The following is a 20,458-nucleotide window of genomic DNA, read 5'->3' as shown; positions in this document are numbered from 1 at the left end:
TGGGTTAAGACATGAATTTACACACAGGGTGAGTTTTGGGGGGCTTGTGTTTCACTGGTTGAAATTCCCCAAACAAAAAGGATTGCGTTTATAATAATGGGCTGCGCACGCTTATCCGAATGCCCAAATATATTGAACTGAATGGGACCATGTCTTAGTTGCTGACCATTTGATATTACTAACCTCTCACAAATAAACCTGAGAATCCTTGGACTTCTGATCCTGCTCTAAATTGAATGGATTTACTGTCACCTCAGATGGGGAAAAAAACAGCTAAGGACAATCGTTTTCATGGATACATCTAGCTAGCCCCTCTTTTCTGTATTTGGGGAGATGTTACCACGGTAAACAAGGGTACTGAAAGGGGCTAACATGTAGCTGAAGTTCATGGTTTAAATGTCATAATGTCTTGTTAAGTACAGCTTTTATTTAACCTATCCTATCAACTTTTACCTGTTATTAACTAGTTGGCCCAGGTAAGATTACAGCTGTGGCGATAGTATTATGGGAAAGCGACAGGGGGCGCCAGCGTCATCGGTAACTGTCTGGAACTTGTGACCAACACTGCTTGTGATTGTGACCTAAAGGAGGCTGGGAAAAAAATGGCAGCTTCCTGGGAATCGCTCGTATTTACTTTACTCCAGAGGCGGAATTAAAACATTATCCAGTGGACAATATCCTTGTTACACATTAGTTTGCATTAAACACCACCAGTAGTTCCTTTAGTTTAAAAACTTGTATGAGGTCAGCATGGAGAAGAGTGGCAGCATTGACAGTCTGGGCTCGAAGCGATCCTCGTCCAGACAGCCAAGTGTTGATTCATTGTCCAGGTAAAATAAATACACATTAGCAATCTAACGTTAGTTCGACTGAGAGATATAGGAGACATTTTTTTTGTTTTGTTATTATACACAATAAATCTAGCCCTACTATAGAGGTTACTGATTATTGTAGACCAGACCAGTCTATTTTACAATATGACAGAACTTTCGTTCTGGAGACCGCACTGATTGAAATACTCTGAGTCTGTACTAGACTACTAGTATCTGTGATGTGGGGAGTCTGGGACGAGGAGCCCTAAACTAAACGGAGATAATTGGACTGGCAGTCCTTTGTGCCAGTAGTCCATTCTGTTCTGTTCTTTGATTAGTAACTGGCACTACTCTTTGTGTACACACTACATATTATTCAGAACCGGTCCGGCAGATGCCATAACTATGCACTCATGATTATCCTTTTTTTGATTGATTGAAGTATTTATTAACAGTTTGCAGAATTACAGTACATTTCAAGCACAACTCAATACAACTGTCAACTGTGAGTGGACGACCCAATAAAGCATTACACTTGTTTACAAGAGGGTCAACCTTGTTCAATTCATCATAACATTTAGAGACGTACAAATAGACACTTCTATATAGCCAAAACCAGGAAATCATCATAGAGGGGGTAAATAACGGGGGAAAAAACTCTTAGCAGACCTTGTATTGAACTGTACTTAATACTTTCCTTGGCTCTTTCTTTTCGCAAACTGTTAATTAAGTATTCAATCAATCAATATACTTAATACAACTACTCTACTCACTGGTGAAGGCCAACTTTAGGGGCCCACTCTTCCTGTAGGACAGTTGTTCTCATCTTTTCAGGCTGAGAGTGACCCCCCCCAAAATAATCATGTTTGAACTGGGGACCCCCCACAATTATCATATTCACACACCCCCATCCTGACGTGACAAGCACTTTATAGTAGGAGTTGAGGCATTACATGTGGTTTGACTCAGGTCCACAGAGAAATATTGTTTAAATAGCCGATCTATAAGCTCACAACCGCTCGCGATGAGAAGGCGTTGTGATTGATTGATTGAAAGATCTATTAACAGTTAACTGTGGACGACACCACAAAGTATTATACTTGTTTACAACAGGGTCCACCATTTTCAATTCATCAGAACATTTAGAGACGTACAAATATACACAGGAAATCATCATACAAAGAGGTAAAAAGGGAAAAAAAATATACAGTTAGGGGAAAAGGGGCCAGTTTTGAAAATGCAGCCGTCCGTAGGTGCCCTTTGAGAGTGGTTTTGAAGGAGATTCACATGTCTTAATGACTGTTGGTCCACATTTTGGTGGCATAGGAGAAAAAATAGTTTCATTTTTGTGCAGAATCTGGGTTCCGTTTAGCCCTGGTCCAGTGCTTACAGCGAGTAGAGCGAGTCTCTCTCGCTCTACTCGCTGTAAGCACTGGACCAGGGCTAGGTTCCGTTCACCTCCACCATCTGTTCTCTCCCCTCCAGGTAGGATTGCATCCAGCTCACTGATGTGCTATCAAAACCCATGTTGCTTTTAGCTTGTTAAGTTAACCAGTCAAAAGCCTTTTGGAGGTCCAGGCCAGCATGACCATGCAGCAGTATACTGTATGCCAGCATCCACCTTGTGTTTGATGTGGTTGCTCAAATAGAGGAGGCATGTGTCAGTGGAGTGGGATGTTCTGAAGACAGATTTGAATTGGTACATTTACATTCGTTTTTAAGTGGCAAGACAAGATACTTTTCAACATGTTCATAGACTATTTTTTCCATCACTTTCGAGATGGAGCTAAGAATGGAAATAGGGCGGTAGTTGCCAGGGTTTAATTTGCTCCCTTTCTTGTGCAGGGGGGTTACTTTGGCAAGTTTGAAATCTTGGGCGACCTGTCCCTGTTTGATGGAGAGGTTTATTACCGTATGTGGGTGATGATTAGAGCTATAGAGATGGCTGAGTGAGTCTCTGAGACATTTGGAGGGAATATTGTCATGGCCAGTGGCCTTGTTGGGTTGGAGGGCACTCAGTTTCTTAAGTACCTCATCAGTTGTTACCATTAACAGTTTAAAATCGTCTTTACAAACACCTAGGTTTCTATAGAAGGTTTTAATGTGCTCTACACCAAAACGCCCAGAGTGGGAGGGCAGTTTGTTAACCAGCATTGTTGCTATGTTTGTAAAGAAAATGTTTAAGCAGTTGGCCACATCAAGCTCGTCAGTGATGAATGTGTCGTTCGATTTGATGTTTGTAAACCTGGATTTCAGTTTCTAACCGCAGCCTAGTTGGTTGTTGAGTAGCGCTTCCAGAGATCCCGAGGATTGTTTTTGTTTTCCTCAGCTTTAGCATTGATAAAGTTTCTTTTTGCATATTTGGTCATGGCAGTAACAATGTTTCTTTGCTTGTTTCGTTGCGTTTTAATGTTGTCCAGTTGAGCTTGGAGATCACTGTCGAAGCGTTTGGCAAGCTTTGAAATTTGAAGCTTAGAAATTCAGAGCATTTTTTGTCTCTGGCTTTCATTGCAGTCAGTATGTCGGACTATGTCCGAATTCATGGCTCCGAGCGGGTTTTGACCCTGATGGTTCTCAGGGGAGCCATGTTGTACAGTACTGATACATTTGTAAATTTGTTTTGAAGCCAATCCATGTTTCTTCGACAAGTGTGCTCTTAAGCTCATCGGACCAATCCAGACTCTCCAATTATTGGTTAAAGACCTCGCTAGAGTAGGTTTTGAGGTCCCTAGATATGACGGTCTTAAGTTTTTGTTTTTTGCGGGTACAGAATATCATAAAATGATCGCTAAGCCTGCATACAATGACACCTTTCTTGGATATTTTGGATTTTTCCGAGGTCAGAATGAGATCAATGACAGTTTGAGTAGAATTACACACTCTGGTGGGCTTATAGAGCTGCTACTTTCTTATATTATTTGACAATTTGGCCAATGTTTGACCAGTTTCCATGGAACAGCAATGTCCCTATGTCCCAACCTATGTCACTATGTTTCGAGTTCCAGTAGGGGCAAAAGTGGCGCTGTTGTGCTAGAAACAGAGAGAGAGATGGTGTTGCACTGTTGCCTGCTAATAATAATTGGAGGGAGCGAGGGAGGGAGAGAGGGAGAGAGGGAGAGGTGTCTGCTAAATGCTAATTCCCCCACACAGTAACTCACACGGGTGTGATTTTTATAGTATAGTTGGTTGATTACTTTTTATGCAGTCTTTTTTATATTAAAAAGACTCACACCCGTGTGAAGTGAGGCGTGCTCTTATACATCACATTCCGTGCTCAGTCAATCAAATCATCACAAAAGTCATTCCGACCAATCACTTTTGGCGTCTTCACTTTTATGCCCTCACTTTTATCTTCAATATGTACTTTGCTCAGCCAATCAAATCGACGCTATGGCGTGATCAGCCAATCACAAGCCAATGTTTGTGTTTACGGAAAGCCGGGCATAGGAGGGCCTCAAAAATCATATGGGGACTCTCCAGGGGGTCCTGACCCACAGGTTAAGAACCCCTGGGCTATATAATGTATGGTAATATATTAGCAAGCTCACAATGCATTGCATGATCTGCAACACATTGTGAGCTTGGGCGTGCAACAGTGTATTATGTGTTGGTCTCATCTTAGTTTGTCAATGTCTGATGTGTTGACAGTAGTGCAGTAGTTAGTACACTGAAAACCTAATCCTGCTGATATGAAAGTACTAGGATGAATCTTTGTCTACTACCGTTGTTGTTGTTGTTGTTGTTATAATTATTATTTTCTTCAGCACTTCCACTCGCTCTGACCGGTCTGGCCAAGCTAAACCACCCTCTGCAGACTCTGTGTCTCCAACAGAGCTCTCCCCTGAGCTGAGGGTTCGTACTATAGTTATGTTGGCTTTAGTTGACAAATGACAACTTTATACTTCATTAAAACAAGTATCTCTAACACAGTCTTGATGTTTGACTCAATTCTCCCCTTCAGGTCAGGCCCAAAGCTCCCATCAAGGTATGTTGTCCCTGACATTTCAGCAATGTTTCGAAAATAGAAGATCTACAAGGGCTTCCAATAGGGCCCAAATGGATAAGTCCTGCAAGCTCAAGACTGACAGCTAGGGCTTTTTTTTGTTTCAGGCAGAGTCAGACAAAGAGGAACCACAGTTACTTCCAAATGAAACTGTGCAAGATATGAGTAAGAGCTCTTTCTTTGTCTGAATGTATTGACAGTTAATTGAGACGTGATAACTACGTTTAAAATGCATGTGTGGTTTTCTTGATATATATGTATATAGCCGGTGGTTAAAGCCAAGTATTTTACTTGGGGCGGCGGTGGTTCAGGGGTAGAGTGCCTGGATGGTAACCGCAAGGTTGCCAGTTCAAACCCGGGCTTCCCCAGAGTTAATGTCGAAGTGTCCTTGAGCAAGACACTGAACCCCTAATTGCTCCCGATGTGCTAGTTGGTGCCTTGCATGGTTTCCGTTGCCATCGGTGTATGAATGTGTGTGTGAATGGGTGAATGTAACAATCTGCAATCTCTGTAAAGCGCCTTGGATAAAGGCGCTATATAAATGCACCATTTACCATTTACTTGCTTTGTTTTACAGCCAAAGATGTCACCTATATTTGTCCTTTTATTGGAGCACTCAGGGGAACACTCACTATCACCAACTACAGGCTTTTCTTCAAAAGCACAGACAGGGTATGTTAGATAATGTAACAAAGTAAGTAACAATACAAATATAACAATAAAAATAAATTGTAGTTTCTTATGTCACTAACACATCTTTTGCTTCTAGGAGCCAGCATTTGTGTTAGACTTGCCCCTTGGGGTGGTGAGTCGTGTGGAAAAGATTGGAGGTGCATCAAGTCGTGGTGATGTTTCCTATGGACTAGTTTGCAAGGTGAGCATGGTCTGAAAAAGCTAATGGTTTGAGAAAGATGTGGGAAACAAACCTTTCTTGGACTTTGTACAAAAATGATTGAATGAGCACACAGATCGAGACCATAACACCTACTCAGATCTTCTCATCTATTTTGGGGCTGGTCGTAGCTTAGTGAACTGATAATCTTATGGTCACTGGTTCGCCTCCCGGGCCGGGCCCAGTCATGCGTGTCTGTCAAAGTCCCTGAGCAAGACACTTAACAAGAACTCATCATGACAATCTAAGCAGCCATAAGCTGGGTGAAGCTGAAACAGAAATTGCCCTTGAAAAAAAACAACAACACACAGTTATTTAGTGTGGATTTTGCGTCTTCTCTCCCTCTTTCCAGGATATGAGGAATTTACGGTTTGCACACAAGCAGATGGAGGACTCACTCAGGAAGTCCATTTTTGAAGTCCTGATGAAATTTGCGTTTCCTGTTTCCAATGGGCTGGTGAGTGAGTCACTTGTCTTTGACACACCATGTCTGTTTAAATCCTGCATGAAGACCAAGCTGACATGTTCCTTTCTTAATTCCCCAGCAAATCTTTGCCTTTGAATACGGGCAGGTCTTTCCTGAAAATGGATGGAAAGTGTATGACGCCCAGGCGGAATACAAAAGACTGGTACTTAAAATGATCTGCTTACATGCTCTGGGGTTCTTATTAAACAATTATTATAGGTTCTGTTTGTTTGTTGTTGTTGTAGGGTATACCGAATGAAAGCTGGAGGATAACAAAAGTAAATGATCACTACGAGCTGTGTGACACATATCCATCTACTCTGGTGGTGCCCGTGAACATACCGGATGACGAAGTGAAGAGAGTCGCTGCTTTCAGGGCCAAGGGCAGGATACCTGTAAGTGATCAACGCTTCGCCAAGATTGTACATATGAATTGTTACCAGTGGTGGAAAAAGTACTCAATTGTTTTACTTAAGTAAAAGTACCAATACTGCAATTTAGAACTAAGTAAAAGTACAAAAGTGTCGGCATCATAATGTGCCTAAAGTACTAAAAGTATTCATATTGCAGAATGTCCCATTTCACAAGTTCAAAATGTGTAGAAAATCTATTGAAAATAGCCGATCTACAAGCTCACAATGCGTCGCCATTGCAACGCATTGTGAGCTTGTAGATCTGCTATTTTCAAATGGCCGAAATGTATAGGGTTGAAGTGGTTACTGTATGTTTTCTAATCAAAATGAAAATCTCCAAAGTAACTAGTAACTAAAGTTTTCAAATAATTGTAGTGGAGTAAAAGTACAAGTAAAGTACAAATACCTCAAAATTGTACTTAAGTACAGTACTTAAGTAAAAGTACTTAGTTATTTGCCACCACTGATTGTTACATAGTTGGCTGTTGCTACTGGCTGTGGTAATACTGTTTCCTGTTGTTGTGTATAGGTGTTGTCCTGGATCCATCCAGAGAGCCAGGCCACAGTGACCCGGTGCAGTCAACCCATGGTTAATACTGTTTCCTGGTGTTGTATAGGTGTTGTCCTGGATCCATCCAGAGAGCCAGGCCACAGTGACCCGGTGCAGTCAACCCATGGTTAATAATGTTTCCTGTTGTTGTGTATAGGTGTTGTCCTGGATCCACCCAGAGAGCCAGGCCACAGTGACCCGGTGCAGTCAACCCATGGTTAATACTGTTTCCTGTTGTTGTGTGTAGGTGTTGTCCTGGATCCATCCAGAGAGCCAGGCCACAGTGACCCGGTGCAGTCAACCCATGGTTAATACTGTTTCCTGTTGTTGTGTGTAGGTGTTGTCCTGGATCCATCCAGAGAGCCAGGCCACAGTGACCCGGTGCAGTCAACCCATGGTTAATACTGTTTCCTGGTGTTGTGTAGGTGTTGTCCTGGATCCATCCAGAGAGCCAGGCCACAGTGACCCGGTGCAGTCAACCCATGGTTAATAATGTTTCCTGGTGTTGTGTAGGTGTTGTCCTGGATCCATCCAGAGAGCCAGGCCACAGTGACCCGGTGCAGTCAACCCATGGTTAATACTGTTTCCTGTTGTTGTGTGTAGGTGTTGTCCTGGATCCATCCAGAGAGCCAGGCCACAGTGACCCGGTGCAGTCAACCCATGGTTAATACTGTTTCCTGTTGTTGTGTGTAGGTGTTGTCCTGGATCCACCCAGAGAGCCAGGCCACAGTGACCCGGTGCAGTCAACCCATGGTTAATACTGTTTCCTGGTGTTGTGTAGGTGTTGTCCTGGATCCATCCAGAGAGCCAGGCCACAGTGACCCGGTGCAGTCAACCCATGGTTAATAATGTTTCCTGGTGTTGTGTAGGTGTTGTCCTGGATCCATCCAGAGAGCCAGGCCACAGTGACCCGGTGCAGTCAACCCATGGTTAATACTGTTTCCTGGTGTTGTGTAGGTGTTGTCCTGGATCCATCCAGAGAGCCAGGCCACAGTGACCCGGTGCAGTCAACCCATGGTTAATAATGTTTCCTGGTGTTGTGTAGGTGTTGTCCTGGATCCATCCAGAGAGCCAGGCCACAGTGACCCGGTGCAGTCAACCCATGGTTGGAGTGAATGGGAAGCGCAGCAAAGAGGATGAGAAATACCTGCAGGCCATTATGGACGCCAACGCTCAATCCCATAAGCTTTTCATTTTCGATGCCAGGCCCAGCGTCAATGCGGCTGCCAATAAGGTTTGTTCACGGATGGTGAATTGACGTTTGATACGTGAGCGTTCATATCTGTCGAAAGGGATACAAAACGGAACAAATCTTGACCGTGTGCGTTTGAGTGTAAATGTGTGTGTAAACTGAGTACCACATGTGGCCAAATCAATAATAAATGCATCTACTGTAACTTAATGCACAGAATCTCTGCGTGAGTGTGTGTCCCGCCCCCACATAATATATCCTGTATTTGTTAAATTAAAGCTGCATTGGTATTGAGCATAAAGTCATAAACCAATGAAAATTTCCTCTTTTCATTGTTTTCCTCTAGATGAAAGGAGGTGGATATGAAAGTGAGGATGCATATCAGAATGCTGAACTGGTGTTTTTGGATATACATAACATCCATGTGATGAGGGAGTCACTCCGCAAGGTGAAGGAGGTGGTGTACCCAAACATCGAGGAATCCCATTGGCTCTCCAACCTTGAGTCCACTCATTGGCTTGAGCACATAAAGGTTAGTTTGTGTACAGTCATTCACCACCTGTCAGTTCGGGCTGGGCGATCCAGTATTATGTTGAATTGAATCAATGAACGATGAACGAAAAATTCAGTGTTGAGGTATTGCAAATATTCTCCCTGTTGCTTAAGTGTTATTTGGAAGTTCAATTTCAATGAATCACGGCATATAACATGGTGGAATGTTCTTCATATTACCGAGCTCTAGATAAATGAAAAATCACACCCGTGTGAACTGAGTGGTGTAAGGTTTTATATAGCATGATCAGCTGTGGTCTGACGTAATGTCTGACGTAATGAAATCACACAAAATATGTTAAGTAAAAAAAGCTATCATTTTTGATAAATGTATGTATCACACCCGGATGTGATTTCACAACTGGCTTTTTTTGCGCAGAGAAAATGACCACGGTTGCTACGGTCATCCAGTTCACCCGGGTGTGATTTAATTACGTCAGAAATTATTTTGAACATAGCAACCATGGTCATTTTTTTATGCACACAAAAGCCAGTTGTAGGAGTGGTTTACACCACTCAAAAATTAGGTAGAAACCAAGGTTTAACCCATTTTGGGCGGGAACCCCTTTTGGTGTTGGCATTATGTTATGCTTTAGCTATTGAAAAATCACACCCGTGTGAACTGAGTGGTGTAAGGTATTATATAGCCTGATCAGCTGTGATCTGACGTAATGCCTGACTTAATGAAATCACACCCGGGTGAACTGGGTGACCATAGCAACCATGCTCATTTTTTGGTACGAACAGACACGTAAACTAACAAAGCTGAAATCACACCCGGGTCAACTGGGTGACCATAGCAACCATGTGTAAACCATGTTGCTGTTAACCATGTGTAAACCACTCCTACGACTGGCTTTGTTAGTTTACGTGTCTGTCTGTCTGTGCTAAAAAAATGAGCATGGTTGCTATGGTCACCCAGTTCACCCGGGTGTGATTTCATTACGTCAGACATTACGTCAGATCAGAGCTGATCAGGCTATATAAGACCTTACACCACTCAGTTCATACGGGTGTGATTTTTTTGGTACGGACAGACACGTAAACTAACAAAGCCAGTTGTAGGAGTGGTTTACACCACTCAAAATAGCAGATCTACAAGCTCATAGCGCGCCACCGAGTGGCGCGCTACGAGCTTGTAGGTCTGCTATTTTTGAAAAATCGAAGAACCACTGACATAGAAACATAGCTTTTTCAGAAAACTGTCAGGATGTAGAAGACATTTTTAGAATCTGATCTCAGGTCAAAATGGGTTAAATGAGGTGAAATGAGGTCCGGTGGACCATTTTGACCAAGTTATTGTATGTATTTTACATGCAGCTGATCCTGGCTGGAGCACTGAGGATTGCAGACAAGGTGGAGTCTGGGAAGACGTCGGTAGTGGTGCATTGTAGCGATGGTTGGGACCGCACGGCCCAGCTCACCTCGCTGGCCATGCTAATGCTGGATGGTTATTACCGCACCATTCAAGGCTTCCAGGTGCTACTGGAGAAAGAGTGGCTTAGCTTTGGCCACCGTTTCCAGATGGTAAATAGGCTCTCTTCTAAATTATTGCAATTATCATTTCATTGCCTTTGCCTTCTGCATACTGTAAACACAGTATGCAGAATTAAGTATTGGAAGGAACACATTGTTGTACAGTGAAACCAGTAACAAACAAAAACAACAATGTGCACCCTAAATTATACAACCCCCACTGCAAATTAGGGATATTGACAAAATGTATGAACTATCAACTTTTTGTTTCCAATAAATACATCAGACAAGAACAATTGAAATGGCTCAACAAAAAGCCACTTTCAATGACTATTGCAGTTCGACCTGCTGCAAAGGTGATGCATAGCCAGACACCAGCTTCTTGATGAATCTTAACCCCATTCCGCATGTGCAATGACTTCCAGTTCACTAATATTCTTGGGTTTGCATTTTGCAACTGCCTCTATGCAACTGTTCCAGTTGCATAACTTGATTTGCTCCACTCTTCGTCGAACTGTTCCAGTTGCATAACTTGATTTTTCTTTGCACCTCTTTTCTTTCAGAGGATTGGTCATGGAGATAAGAACCACACGGATGCGGATCGCTCACCCGTCTTCGTTCAGTTCATGGACTGTGTTTGGCAGATGACCCGCCAGGTAAAGGATAAGATCTGTTACTGAAGTGAACAAAATCTTCAGTTTAACGTGATGATAATGATTGTCTTTTTGACTGAAGTTCCCAGCAGCTTTTGAGTTCAACGAATACTTCCTGGTGACTATCCTAGACCACCTGTACAGCTGCCTGTTTGGGACGTTCTTGTGTAACAGTGAGCAACAGAGGGTGAAAGAAGTATGAATTATCCTATTTTTTTCCTAAGCATTTTGAGCATTTTGTACTCTAGAAATCTAGAAATGTACTGTATGTGAAATGTATGATTTTTTTATGCACGCATGTTTGCATTTTTATGTTTTAAGAGCTGCCTAGTGACCAGTTGGACACTAAAATGAAGCTCTATTTATAATCCTAAAATATTAAACATACACTGACTGTGGAATGTTTTTGAAGAGTGTTACAGTAAAGCACTTAAGAAACAAACCTTTTGTATTTGACAGGAGATTCCCAAGAGGTCTGTGTCATTGTGGTCCTACATCAACAGCCAGTTGGAGGAGTTTACCAACCCTCTGTATGTGAACTACTACAACCATGTACTGTTCCCCGTGGTCAGTTTGCGTCACCTAGAGCTCTGGGTGGGCTATTACATCCGCTGGAACCCTCGCATGAGGCCACAGGTATGTAGAAGCATGTTTTGTGTCGTTTTGTTTGCACTCATAATTACTCGCCTCCTAACGTTGTAGATTGCAACCCATGTTTTTCTTTTTTCCTTCTATTCTAAATGCAAAAATTGTAAAACATTTTAATCAGTTTGTTAATGTTGGAAAACCAGGTATTGGGAATTGAATTTGGCAGCATCATTCTGCAATGGGTACAATAATCTTTGAAGAATGTTCATCTTTAAAACTAATTCATCACAGAAAAAGAGGAACTAACCAGGTGTCAAAAAGTAATGATGATAAAAGGTGCTCACACAGATCAAAACGGGATGAAGGCATAGATTTTTAAAAAGAGACGATCCGGGCACTCAAAGTTAAAAAGAGGAGGGAAGCCTTTATTAAATTAAAAAGGCGACTGCCAACATGTTTCGACCTCACTGGTCTTCATCAGGGCAAGAATGAAGCAAAATCACCAAACACACTCATTATATAGCAGCAAGAAAACACAGCTTTGCATTGAGAAGTGTCAGAGGCACGTGAGTGCCAATCAGTTAATACATCAGTAATTACATAGACATGCCATTAAGCACTCGATCAACCCCTGACGCCACAGTGGCCACACGTGTGTATGACAGCCAGAGAAATACAATAGCAAAAGCTAAGCATCAAATATTCAGCAAAAGAAAAAGGACACTTCTATTACAAATAATGAAAAACATTATAATAATCAATAGAAAAATAGAGAACACATTAACTAATTCATCCCAGCCATGAAATATGAGCATACTTCCCCATGTATGTAAATCCTCCTTGATTTTCTTGTAATTTGTTTTTCCAGGAGCCTGTGCACCAGCGTTACAAGGAGCTGTTGGCCAAGCGAGCAGAGTTACAGAAGAGAGTGGAGGAACTTCAGCGAGAGGTGACCAACCGTTCAGCTTCCTCTTCCTCTGAGAGGGCAGGATCTCCCACACGCTCCATCACTCCAGTGCAGACCTTTGTTTGACACGACTGACTCCTAGAATCGTTACATGAACAGAATCCTCTTGTTTGAGACATCTGTGCCACAGAGGGTTGGAGTGACATGCTGCCTTAGTAAGCAACTACTACAAGTCTGCAGAAACAGATTATTGGCCTTGTACCATCGCTTAACGTTACGTTGCTGATGAGATTCTGTAGTGTCATACAGAAAAAGGAACCCCTCTGTGACCATTTTACTACAGCCATACTCTACTCTTCCAAGGTTAAGCGAACATAGCCTGATAAAGAAAGTATGATTGGGCATAGTAGCTTACCTACAATCAGTGTTTGTAGTGTTTTTTATTTTTAAGTTATTATTTCACTAAAATATTAATAGAGTAAAACTAAGTATGCCTTACTTTTTAGGAACATTCTGTCCATTCCTCCACTTTGCAAGGGACAGGTGGCCAATGCTTGTCTGAAAGGCAATGCATTGAAGCAGTTGTGAATATATGTTAGGATATTTTGTTGTTAGAACACTATTAATAGAAACTACTAAATATCTCCTTATGAGAATATAACTAAAGGGCTGGAATGTTAACTTAGCTTCTAATTATTAGAAAAGAGTTGGGGGATATTGGGGGTATTTGGGATAAAGATTGTTTTCTTAAGTCATTGCAGGATGCTTTGACCAAATATGATGTATGATTGTGTATGAACATACATTCCTTTATAAGATTCCTTTTTTCTGATCTACAGTAGCAGAGCAGAAAGAAAAAGCTAAATGACTCTTTGGTAGAGGTTGGGGTTGTGTAGTTACCGTGCCATGATATCTCCAGATATTGGTGAGATGTCTTCAATAGTTGCTCAATTGATTAGACATGCCTCCTCTTTGATTTATATTGCACAGGTCTCAAATCACCATTTTTAACACATAAAGGAATGTAAACAAACTGGATCCTGCCAATGTATAACATTACAAAACTCACCACAGCCTTATTATTAATAATGTCAACATCCTGTTGATTTTACTATTTGAAGATGCGTATATCTATTCTACGTCCGAGCATAGACATGGTAACGCCCCGCCTGCCTCTGATTGGCCTACCGACACTGCCCGTCTTGCCCCCAGGGTCTCACCAGACTGTCCTCCGTGACGCGAGGTTACTCCATGGTGGGGAATAATACAAGTACAAGAGAATGACAGCTTGGCACGCCACACACGACAGTAACTTGTAACTTTAATTTTTGTAGAAGAGGCAAACTAATATTGTTTGTGCCGTTTGCTTTGATCGAATAATTGATTGAACATGTACGTATGTACTATGATTTGATTTGGCTGTGTTCTAAATTAAAGTGTTAAGTGTTGATTATCGTGTATTAATCTAATTAAACTAATACTATTATACTAAAAAAAGATAAAGATCAAGGGAAAAGAGACCTTTTTAATGTTTCAAGTTTACACATCTATACCAATAAACAGGCCAACGGTATAAACAGTATTAGTTTGCCTCTTCTACAAAAATAAAACGTACTGCCGCGCGTGCCAATTGCGAGAATTGTCATTCTCTTGTATTATATCGTACTTGTATTATTTAATTATTTCCCACCACGGAGTAACCTCGCGGCAGACTGTCCAGCATGTATCTTCCACCTCAGAGGAAACTCTCAATACAGCCTTGAGCTATTTTATATCCATATATGGTTCTACCACATCTATCTGATATCAGCACTAGGTCGGCTCGGGCCCAAATATAGGGATTGTCATGTCATATGTCATATAGCCCAACGTCCTAGTCAGAGTCTTTGTTACAAGTAAAATCAACATGAAGTTGACATTTTTACTTTATGATTTTGAGTTTCACCATGCAATATAAGGTATATGGTAAGTCAATTCATATACTGTATATAATTAAATATTTTAGTAGTCTTTGAGAGACATACGGGTATTTCAGGGCATGGCCGAATGACCCCATTCCTTCATGGGGTAAAACGACACAACTTTTCTTATTGGAATTGCATTATTGTAAGTAGTGCAGGTAATTCCAACCAGCAGCGATCTTGTGAAAATTTAAAACGGCACCGTAAAATATTCGAAACTTTCCACGATTCTGCCAATAATTGTATTCTTTGAAACACACATCCAGGTTTTTGCCGGGTCAAAACAAGGAATCACATGACGTTGATTCCCTTCCCCTATTCGCTCATACTAGGACCTGGCCTATAGGCAGAAGAATAGTTAAGGTAACTATAGTAACAACCCAAACACGTATCAAAGTGTAATTTTGCTTTAAAGTTATTTATATTCCTCAATTCTAGACCTGTATTTATAATAATGTGTTATCAATCTCTATCTCTTTATAGCCATAAAGGTGTGAAGGTGTTTTGCATTTCTGAACTGCACTGAACATGTACTTGTTGATTTGTCTCATTCAGTGGATATCTATAATTGTTGGATATCTATCAAAATGTTGATATAAATCAGTCACCATTTCATGTTGCATAGAGATACTAGATTTCAATATACAGTTGGGTGCCACCGATATTGTCCCTTATCATTTGACCCATTTAGGCCTGACCTCAAATTTTTTAAAAATCCTTCTAAATCCTCCAGTTTTCTGAAATAAATATTTTCACGGTTTTTCAAAAATAGCAGACCTACGAGTGGCGCGCTATGAGCTTGTAGATCTAAATTATAACAATGTTTAAAACACCAAAAGGGGTTCCCGCCCAAAAATGGGTTAACTGTCCTTTTGCGCAGATCACGCAAACCTCAGCAAAAAGAAAAGGACAATATCGATGCCCTCCAACTGTAGCCACATTGGATGCAGGGTTATGGTTCTATACACCCTTTATAGCAGTGGTTCCCAAACTGGGGTCCGGGGACCCCCCAGGGGTACCTGAGGGATTTACAGGGGGTCCCCAGCTAAATGATAGTTTGGAACCAAATGGACCCTTATGGGTCTGTAACTCAGAGAGTGTACACATTTGTACACTCTCAGAGTTACATTAACATTGATTTTACAATATAAATCGAGGGTTCCAGAGATAGAAATGCCATTAAACGGGGGGTCTGTAGACTAATGTATGTCAAACTGGGGGTCCTTGAAATTAAACTGGTTGAGAATCACTGCTAGAGCCGTAAAGATCTTCTCTTATGGGGGGGTCCCTGGGGGTCCCTGGCATATCTCTTTCAAATGTGGGTCCGCGGAGCTAATTGGTGTCAATTTGAGGGTCCTTGACATGCAAAGGTTTGGGAACCACTGCTTTATAGATCCTGCATCAGCGGGCACTAACTTGTTTCAATAACTGGAGGTCTAGAACAGACTTCAGTTTCTAATAAAATAAGTAATAATTGGCTAAAAGCATGTACTGTTTAGGGCAGCCAAGGAGACGACTAAATCAAAACGGTTGCATTTTACTTTGGTGGAAAACTGTCAAGTGTGTTCCACGCATCTTTTATCTTTGGATTAAAAAACAAAATTTGACAGCTGGAGAGAAATGATGGACTACTACAATGACTTTGATTGGCTTCCAAATTTAAAAACATTCCACCTTTTAACATAGAGGCAACTTTAAGAATGTGAAACGCCCACTACTTTGCTCTCTTAACCACATTTCAGATTGTATTAATTGATTACATTTAGTAAAAATGCATCACCCATGTCATCAATATTAAGTTGTCATCTCCCATACAAAAAAAATATTTGTAGCAAACATTTGCAATTCCATTACTGTTTTTTATTACATATCATTTTTGCAAGATCTCAGGCATTAGAGGACGGTACAGGAATTTTTTTAGCCACTTTGAAACTTGTTTCCACAATTTCCATTCCATGCACAACAGCATTTCCTACTACTGTAATGTGAGATAACTGCAAAAATGTAATTAGAAAGGCAAATTAATAAAATGTTATACCCTATAGAGACGTTTATGTGAAAGTGAGCAGTTCTTTTTGACAATGCAAATGTGTTTCTGTGAAAATAATACTTGCATGAAGAAGGTCTTAAATATAAACATATATTTGTTCAGGAAATGAGAAGACGCTATAGCCATCCTGCCTAAAGAAATTGTCACCTTGCAGCAGAAAGAGAGTCATTTTTTTTGTAATTTTGTGTGTAATGTAATTTTTTGGCATTTTTGAATGCCACAAACCAAACATTTTGAGTTCAACTCAATTGGTGGTGACTTCAGTTGAGTCATGTGTGCGCAGAACAAGACGACACCAGCCAGTATCAAGACGACAGAACAGACGGTATCATACGGCAAGTCATGAAGTTTATTACACACAAAGAATATTTATACAGTATTGGACAAATGGACACATGAGGTGACCAGAAGATATGAGACATGGAAAAGAACAGAACATGCATCTCGTATCATTGTGCACAGACGTCAGGCGGTCTATCTGATAAAGTGGTTGATGGTCATCATGGTATCAAGGGTATCATTATATGCTTATGCAGATGATAGTAATTCAACACATGTATGTACTGGGTCAAGCAGATAAAGGCCAATTCATAACAGAGGCCATCAGTCATCTTATCTCTATGTGGCATTGACCATGGATATAGGAAGACCGGGTCACAGAGAGACAGATTCCTGGAACGTCTAAATATATATGCAAGATACCAGTGGCGTGCACAGACGTTTAGAGGGGCAGGTGCTTAAGTGAAAAAAGGGTGGAACCGGCCGGTTGCCTTAATAGTGTGAGATTTATAGATTTTGGGGCCTAAATAATATATTAGAAGCTTTTTTTATCAAGAATTGATCAATGTCACCATGGTCCACATACTGTACAGTGTACACTGTAAAAGAAAAACCAACCCCCCCCCCCCCCCCCTTTTTCCCCCCTTTTTTTCAAAAGGGCACCTTTGTCCACAGGGAAAAGGGCAGGGGGTGCACCCCCTAGTGTCTATCTGTGCACGCCACTGCAAGATACTAAATGTTGCCTGTGCAATTCACAACACATTTTGGGCATTTTTGTGACACCTATGTTACACCGCCATTCCGACCGATATGTCTGAGTCTTAGTGCCTTAGTTGTCAGAGTAGCCGTCTGTCCCTTTTGTGCTGATATAGGGTACTGTATGGATCTGTGTGTCGGTCTAGTCTACTTCTGTCCCTTTTATGCTATATAGCCTATGTATGGAGATCCCTGGTGTCATCAGTATACTGTATGCCCATATATCACCACCAATTAGCATAGGATTGTTTATTCCAATATTTTCACCACAACAGGACATGACATTTCAGTGACGTCACTGAGGTAGACCATGTATAGCATGTGTGCTGTGAAAATGTAACATACTTGAAGTGCATTTAAGTGATGCTGGAGAAAGCTTTCAAAACAAGTCAACATATAGTATAGTACAGTCTAAAACAGAAACCACGATGAAGAAGCCCCGGGTGGTGGATTTTGATGAGTCATGGAACAGGCTACAGAAGACAATCAAGGATGTTTTGATGCTTGACTGTGTGGACAGAGCTACATGGAACAACGTCTTTTCCGACATTTATAACTTGTGCGTTGCATACCCAGAGCCACAGCACAAAGAATTATACACAGAGACAAAGGTGCTTCTGGAAAATCATGTCAAGCAATTGCACAAGAACATTCTGGAATCAGATGAGAACGTTTTAGTGATGTACCACAGATACTGGGAAGACTACAGCAAGGCTGCTGACTACCTGGACTGTTTATACAGCTATCTCAACAAGCACAAACTAACACATGCAGACATGGGACAGACCTGGGGCGCAGACTTGCATTTGTCGTGTCCACAGATCGGAGAGCTGTCGTTAGACATGTGGAGGAAGTGGATGATCGAGCCCCTCAAAGCTGTGCTCGTCCCAATGTTGCTCAATGAATTAAGAAATGACCAGAAAGTAATGTGGGGTATACACGGGGTCATCAACTCCTTTGTTCACGTTGAACAGTACAAGAAGTGGTTCCCACTGAAATTATATCAGGAAATCTTCGAGGGGGCATTTCTGGCTAAAACAGGGGAGTATTACAGACAGGAGTCTTCCAATCTACTGCAAGAGTCCAACTGTTCACAGTATATGGAAAAGGTCTTAGCATGGTTGAAAGAGGAGGAGTTGCTATGTCAGAACTATCTGCATCCTAGCTCCCATGCTAAAGTCAAACGTGAATGCCTGCAGAGGACGGCGGTAGACCACCAGCAATTCCTCCTCGCGGGTTGTCAGAACATCATCCGACAAGATAAGACAAATGACATTGCCAACCTATACATCCTACTGCAGCATGTGTCCGGTGGCGTATGTTACATGATCCAGGAGTTGAAGGTCCATATCCATGACACAGGCCTCCGAGCCACTAGTAATCTCTCTCAGGAAGATACGTCAACACCGTTTGTCGAGTCTCTGCTGGAGGTTCACGGTAAATTTGTTCGACTTATTAACACTGCTCTGAGCGGCAATCTTCATTTCGTGAGGGCACTTGAAAAAGCTTTCACATCTGTGGTGAACTACAGGGAACCCAAGTCTCTCTGCTGCAAAGCCCCTGAACTGCTGGCCAAGTACTGTGACAATCTTCTGAAGAAGTCTGCAAAGGGAAAGATGGAGAGCGAGTTGGACGACAAACTGACCAGCGTATTCATTGTGTTCAAGTACATGGACGACAAGGATGTGTTTCAGCAGTTTTACTCCAGAATGCTAGCAAAGCGGTTAATATATGGCCTGTCATTGTCAATGGACTCAGAAGAAGCCATGATCAACAAACTAAAGCATGCCTGCGGCCATGGGTTCACAAATAAACTCTACATAATGTACATGGACATGAGCATGAGCACCGACCTCAACGACAAGTTCAACAACTTTATCAAAACTCAAGAGACTGTGGTAGACCTGGGCATCAGCTTCCAAATCTATGTACTACAGGCAGGAGCCTGGCCAGTAACACGCATCACCTCCACCTTCACCATCCCTCTAGAACTAGAGAGGACTGTACAGATGTTTGAATTGTTCTATAATAGTCAGCACACAAGAGGTAGAAAGTTGACCTGGCTGCACTATCTCTGCACAGGTGAGGTCAGAATGAACTACCTGTCCACGCCCTACGTGGCTGTGGTGACCGCATACCAAATGGTTGTGCTGATGGCCTTCAACAGCAACCAAACGTTGGCCTACAAGGAACTGCAGGACAGCACCCAGATGAACGAGAAGGAGCTACAGAAGACCATCAGTTCCCTCTTGGATGCTAAGGTACTCAACCAAGAGGGGGAAATAAAGGAAAAGTCCATGTTTTCATTAAATATGGACTTCACCAGTAAAAGGACAAAGTTCAAGATAACAATGTTGATGCAGAAAGATACGCCACAAGAGACAGAGCAGACAAGGAGCTCTGTAGATAAGGAGCGAAAATATTATTTAGATGCTGCTATAGTGAGAATCATGAAGGCCCGCAAGGTTCTGCAACACAACACCCTCATCCAAGAGGTCATCAACCAGACCAATGCCAGTTTCAACCCAAGCATCAGCTTGATCAAGACATGCATCGAGGGACTCATCAACAACGAGTACATTGAGCGCAGCCAGAACTCTGCAAACGAGTACAGCTATGTGGCGTAAAACCAAGAGCCAGTAGTGTTCATATCCTCCATCCCACCTATGAACTGAACTGACTGACTGACCGTCCGGGTGCAGTAAAGGTATATGCTAATGAGCGCATATCTCAACAAGGATGCGCACAACCCAATAATAATACTTATAAAGCGCTAATCTTCTCTGTCCCTGATACACATGCATGCATGCCTATAGGTAGGTTTTACTGTAGTATATCTCTGCTCTCGGGAAGAAACCACCTGAAATGTTTTAATTTTTCAGGAAATTAAAAATATACATTTTTCATA

General features: G+C 41.8%; 2 protein-coding genes across 4 annotated transcripts; both read left to right on the top strand.

Annotated features, from left to right (window-relative positions):
- Positions 1-586: 586 nt before the first annotated feature.
- On the top strand, positions 587-16,507 carry mtmr2 (myotubularin related protein 2). 3 transcript variants are annotated; one of them, XR_013790680.1, is made up of 17 exons: positions 587-830; positions 4,577-4,664; positions 4,774-4,797; positions 4,923-4,980; positions 5,393-5,487; positions 5,585-5,689; positions 6,060-6,164; positions 6,253-6,336; positions 6,419-6,568; positions 8,182-8,370; positions 8,675-8,860; positions 10,201-10,407; positions 10,920-11,012; positions 11,092-11,205; positions 11,469-11,645; positions 12,466-15,112; positions 15,401-16,507. XR_013790680.1 is itself a non-coding variant. In XM_079508419.1 (16 exons), the coding sequence occupies exons 1-16, from the start codon at positions 751-753 to the stop codon at positions 12,628-12,630; spliced, it is 1,920 nt and encodes a 639-aa protein (XP_079364545.1). In that variant the 5' UTR covers positions 587-750; the 3' UTR covers positions 12,631-16,507. The 3 variants fall into 3 exon arrangements, 1 of the variants encoding a protein (XP_079364545.1); XR_013790681.1 differs by having other exon boundaries at positions 12,466-15,117; XM_079508419.1 differs by having other exon boundaries at positions 12,466-16,507.
- A 1,471-nt stretch (positions 16,508-17,978) lies between these two features.
- Positions 17,979-20,177, top strand: LOC306928683 (cullin-2-like; the record flags this gene model as incomplete). The annotated part of the gene is made up of 1 exon (XM_079508953.1): positions 17,979-20,177. One exon carries the CDS (start codon positions 17,979-17,981, stop codon positions 20,175-20,177), a length of 2,199 nt encoding a protein of 732 aa, XP_079365079.1.
- Positions 20,178-20,458: the final 281 nt, after the last annotated feature.

This window comes from Electrona antarctica, assembly GCF_951216825.1.
Source record: "Electrona antarctica genome assembly, chromosome: 8".
Taxonomy (NCBI): domain Eukaryota; kingdom Metazoa; phylum Chordata; class Actinopteri; order Myctophiformes; family Myctophidae; genus Electrona; species Electrona antarctica.
Note: the sequence above shows the minus strand (reverse complement) of the source record. Positions and strands in the feature narration are given on the sequence as shown.

What these genes read in the sequence shown, in the direction of transcription:
- mtmr2 (XM_079508419.1), top strand. Translation starts at nt 751, where the DNA reads ATGGAGAAGAGTGGCAGCATTGACAGTCTGGGCTCGAAGCGATCCTCG. An exon ending in AGCTCTCCCCTGAGCTGAGG is followed by an intron (nt 4,665 to 4,773) that starts GTTCGTACTATA and finishes TCTCCCCTTCAG; the next exon opens with GTCAGGCCCAAAGCTCCCAT. An exon ending in TTCCTGTTTCCAATGGGCTG is followed by an intron (nt 6,165 to 6,252) that starts GTGAGTGAGTCA and finishes TTAATTCCCCAG; the next exon opens with CAAATCTTTGCCTTTGAATA.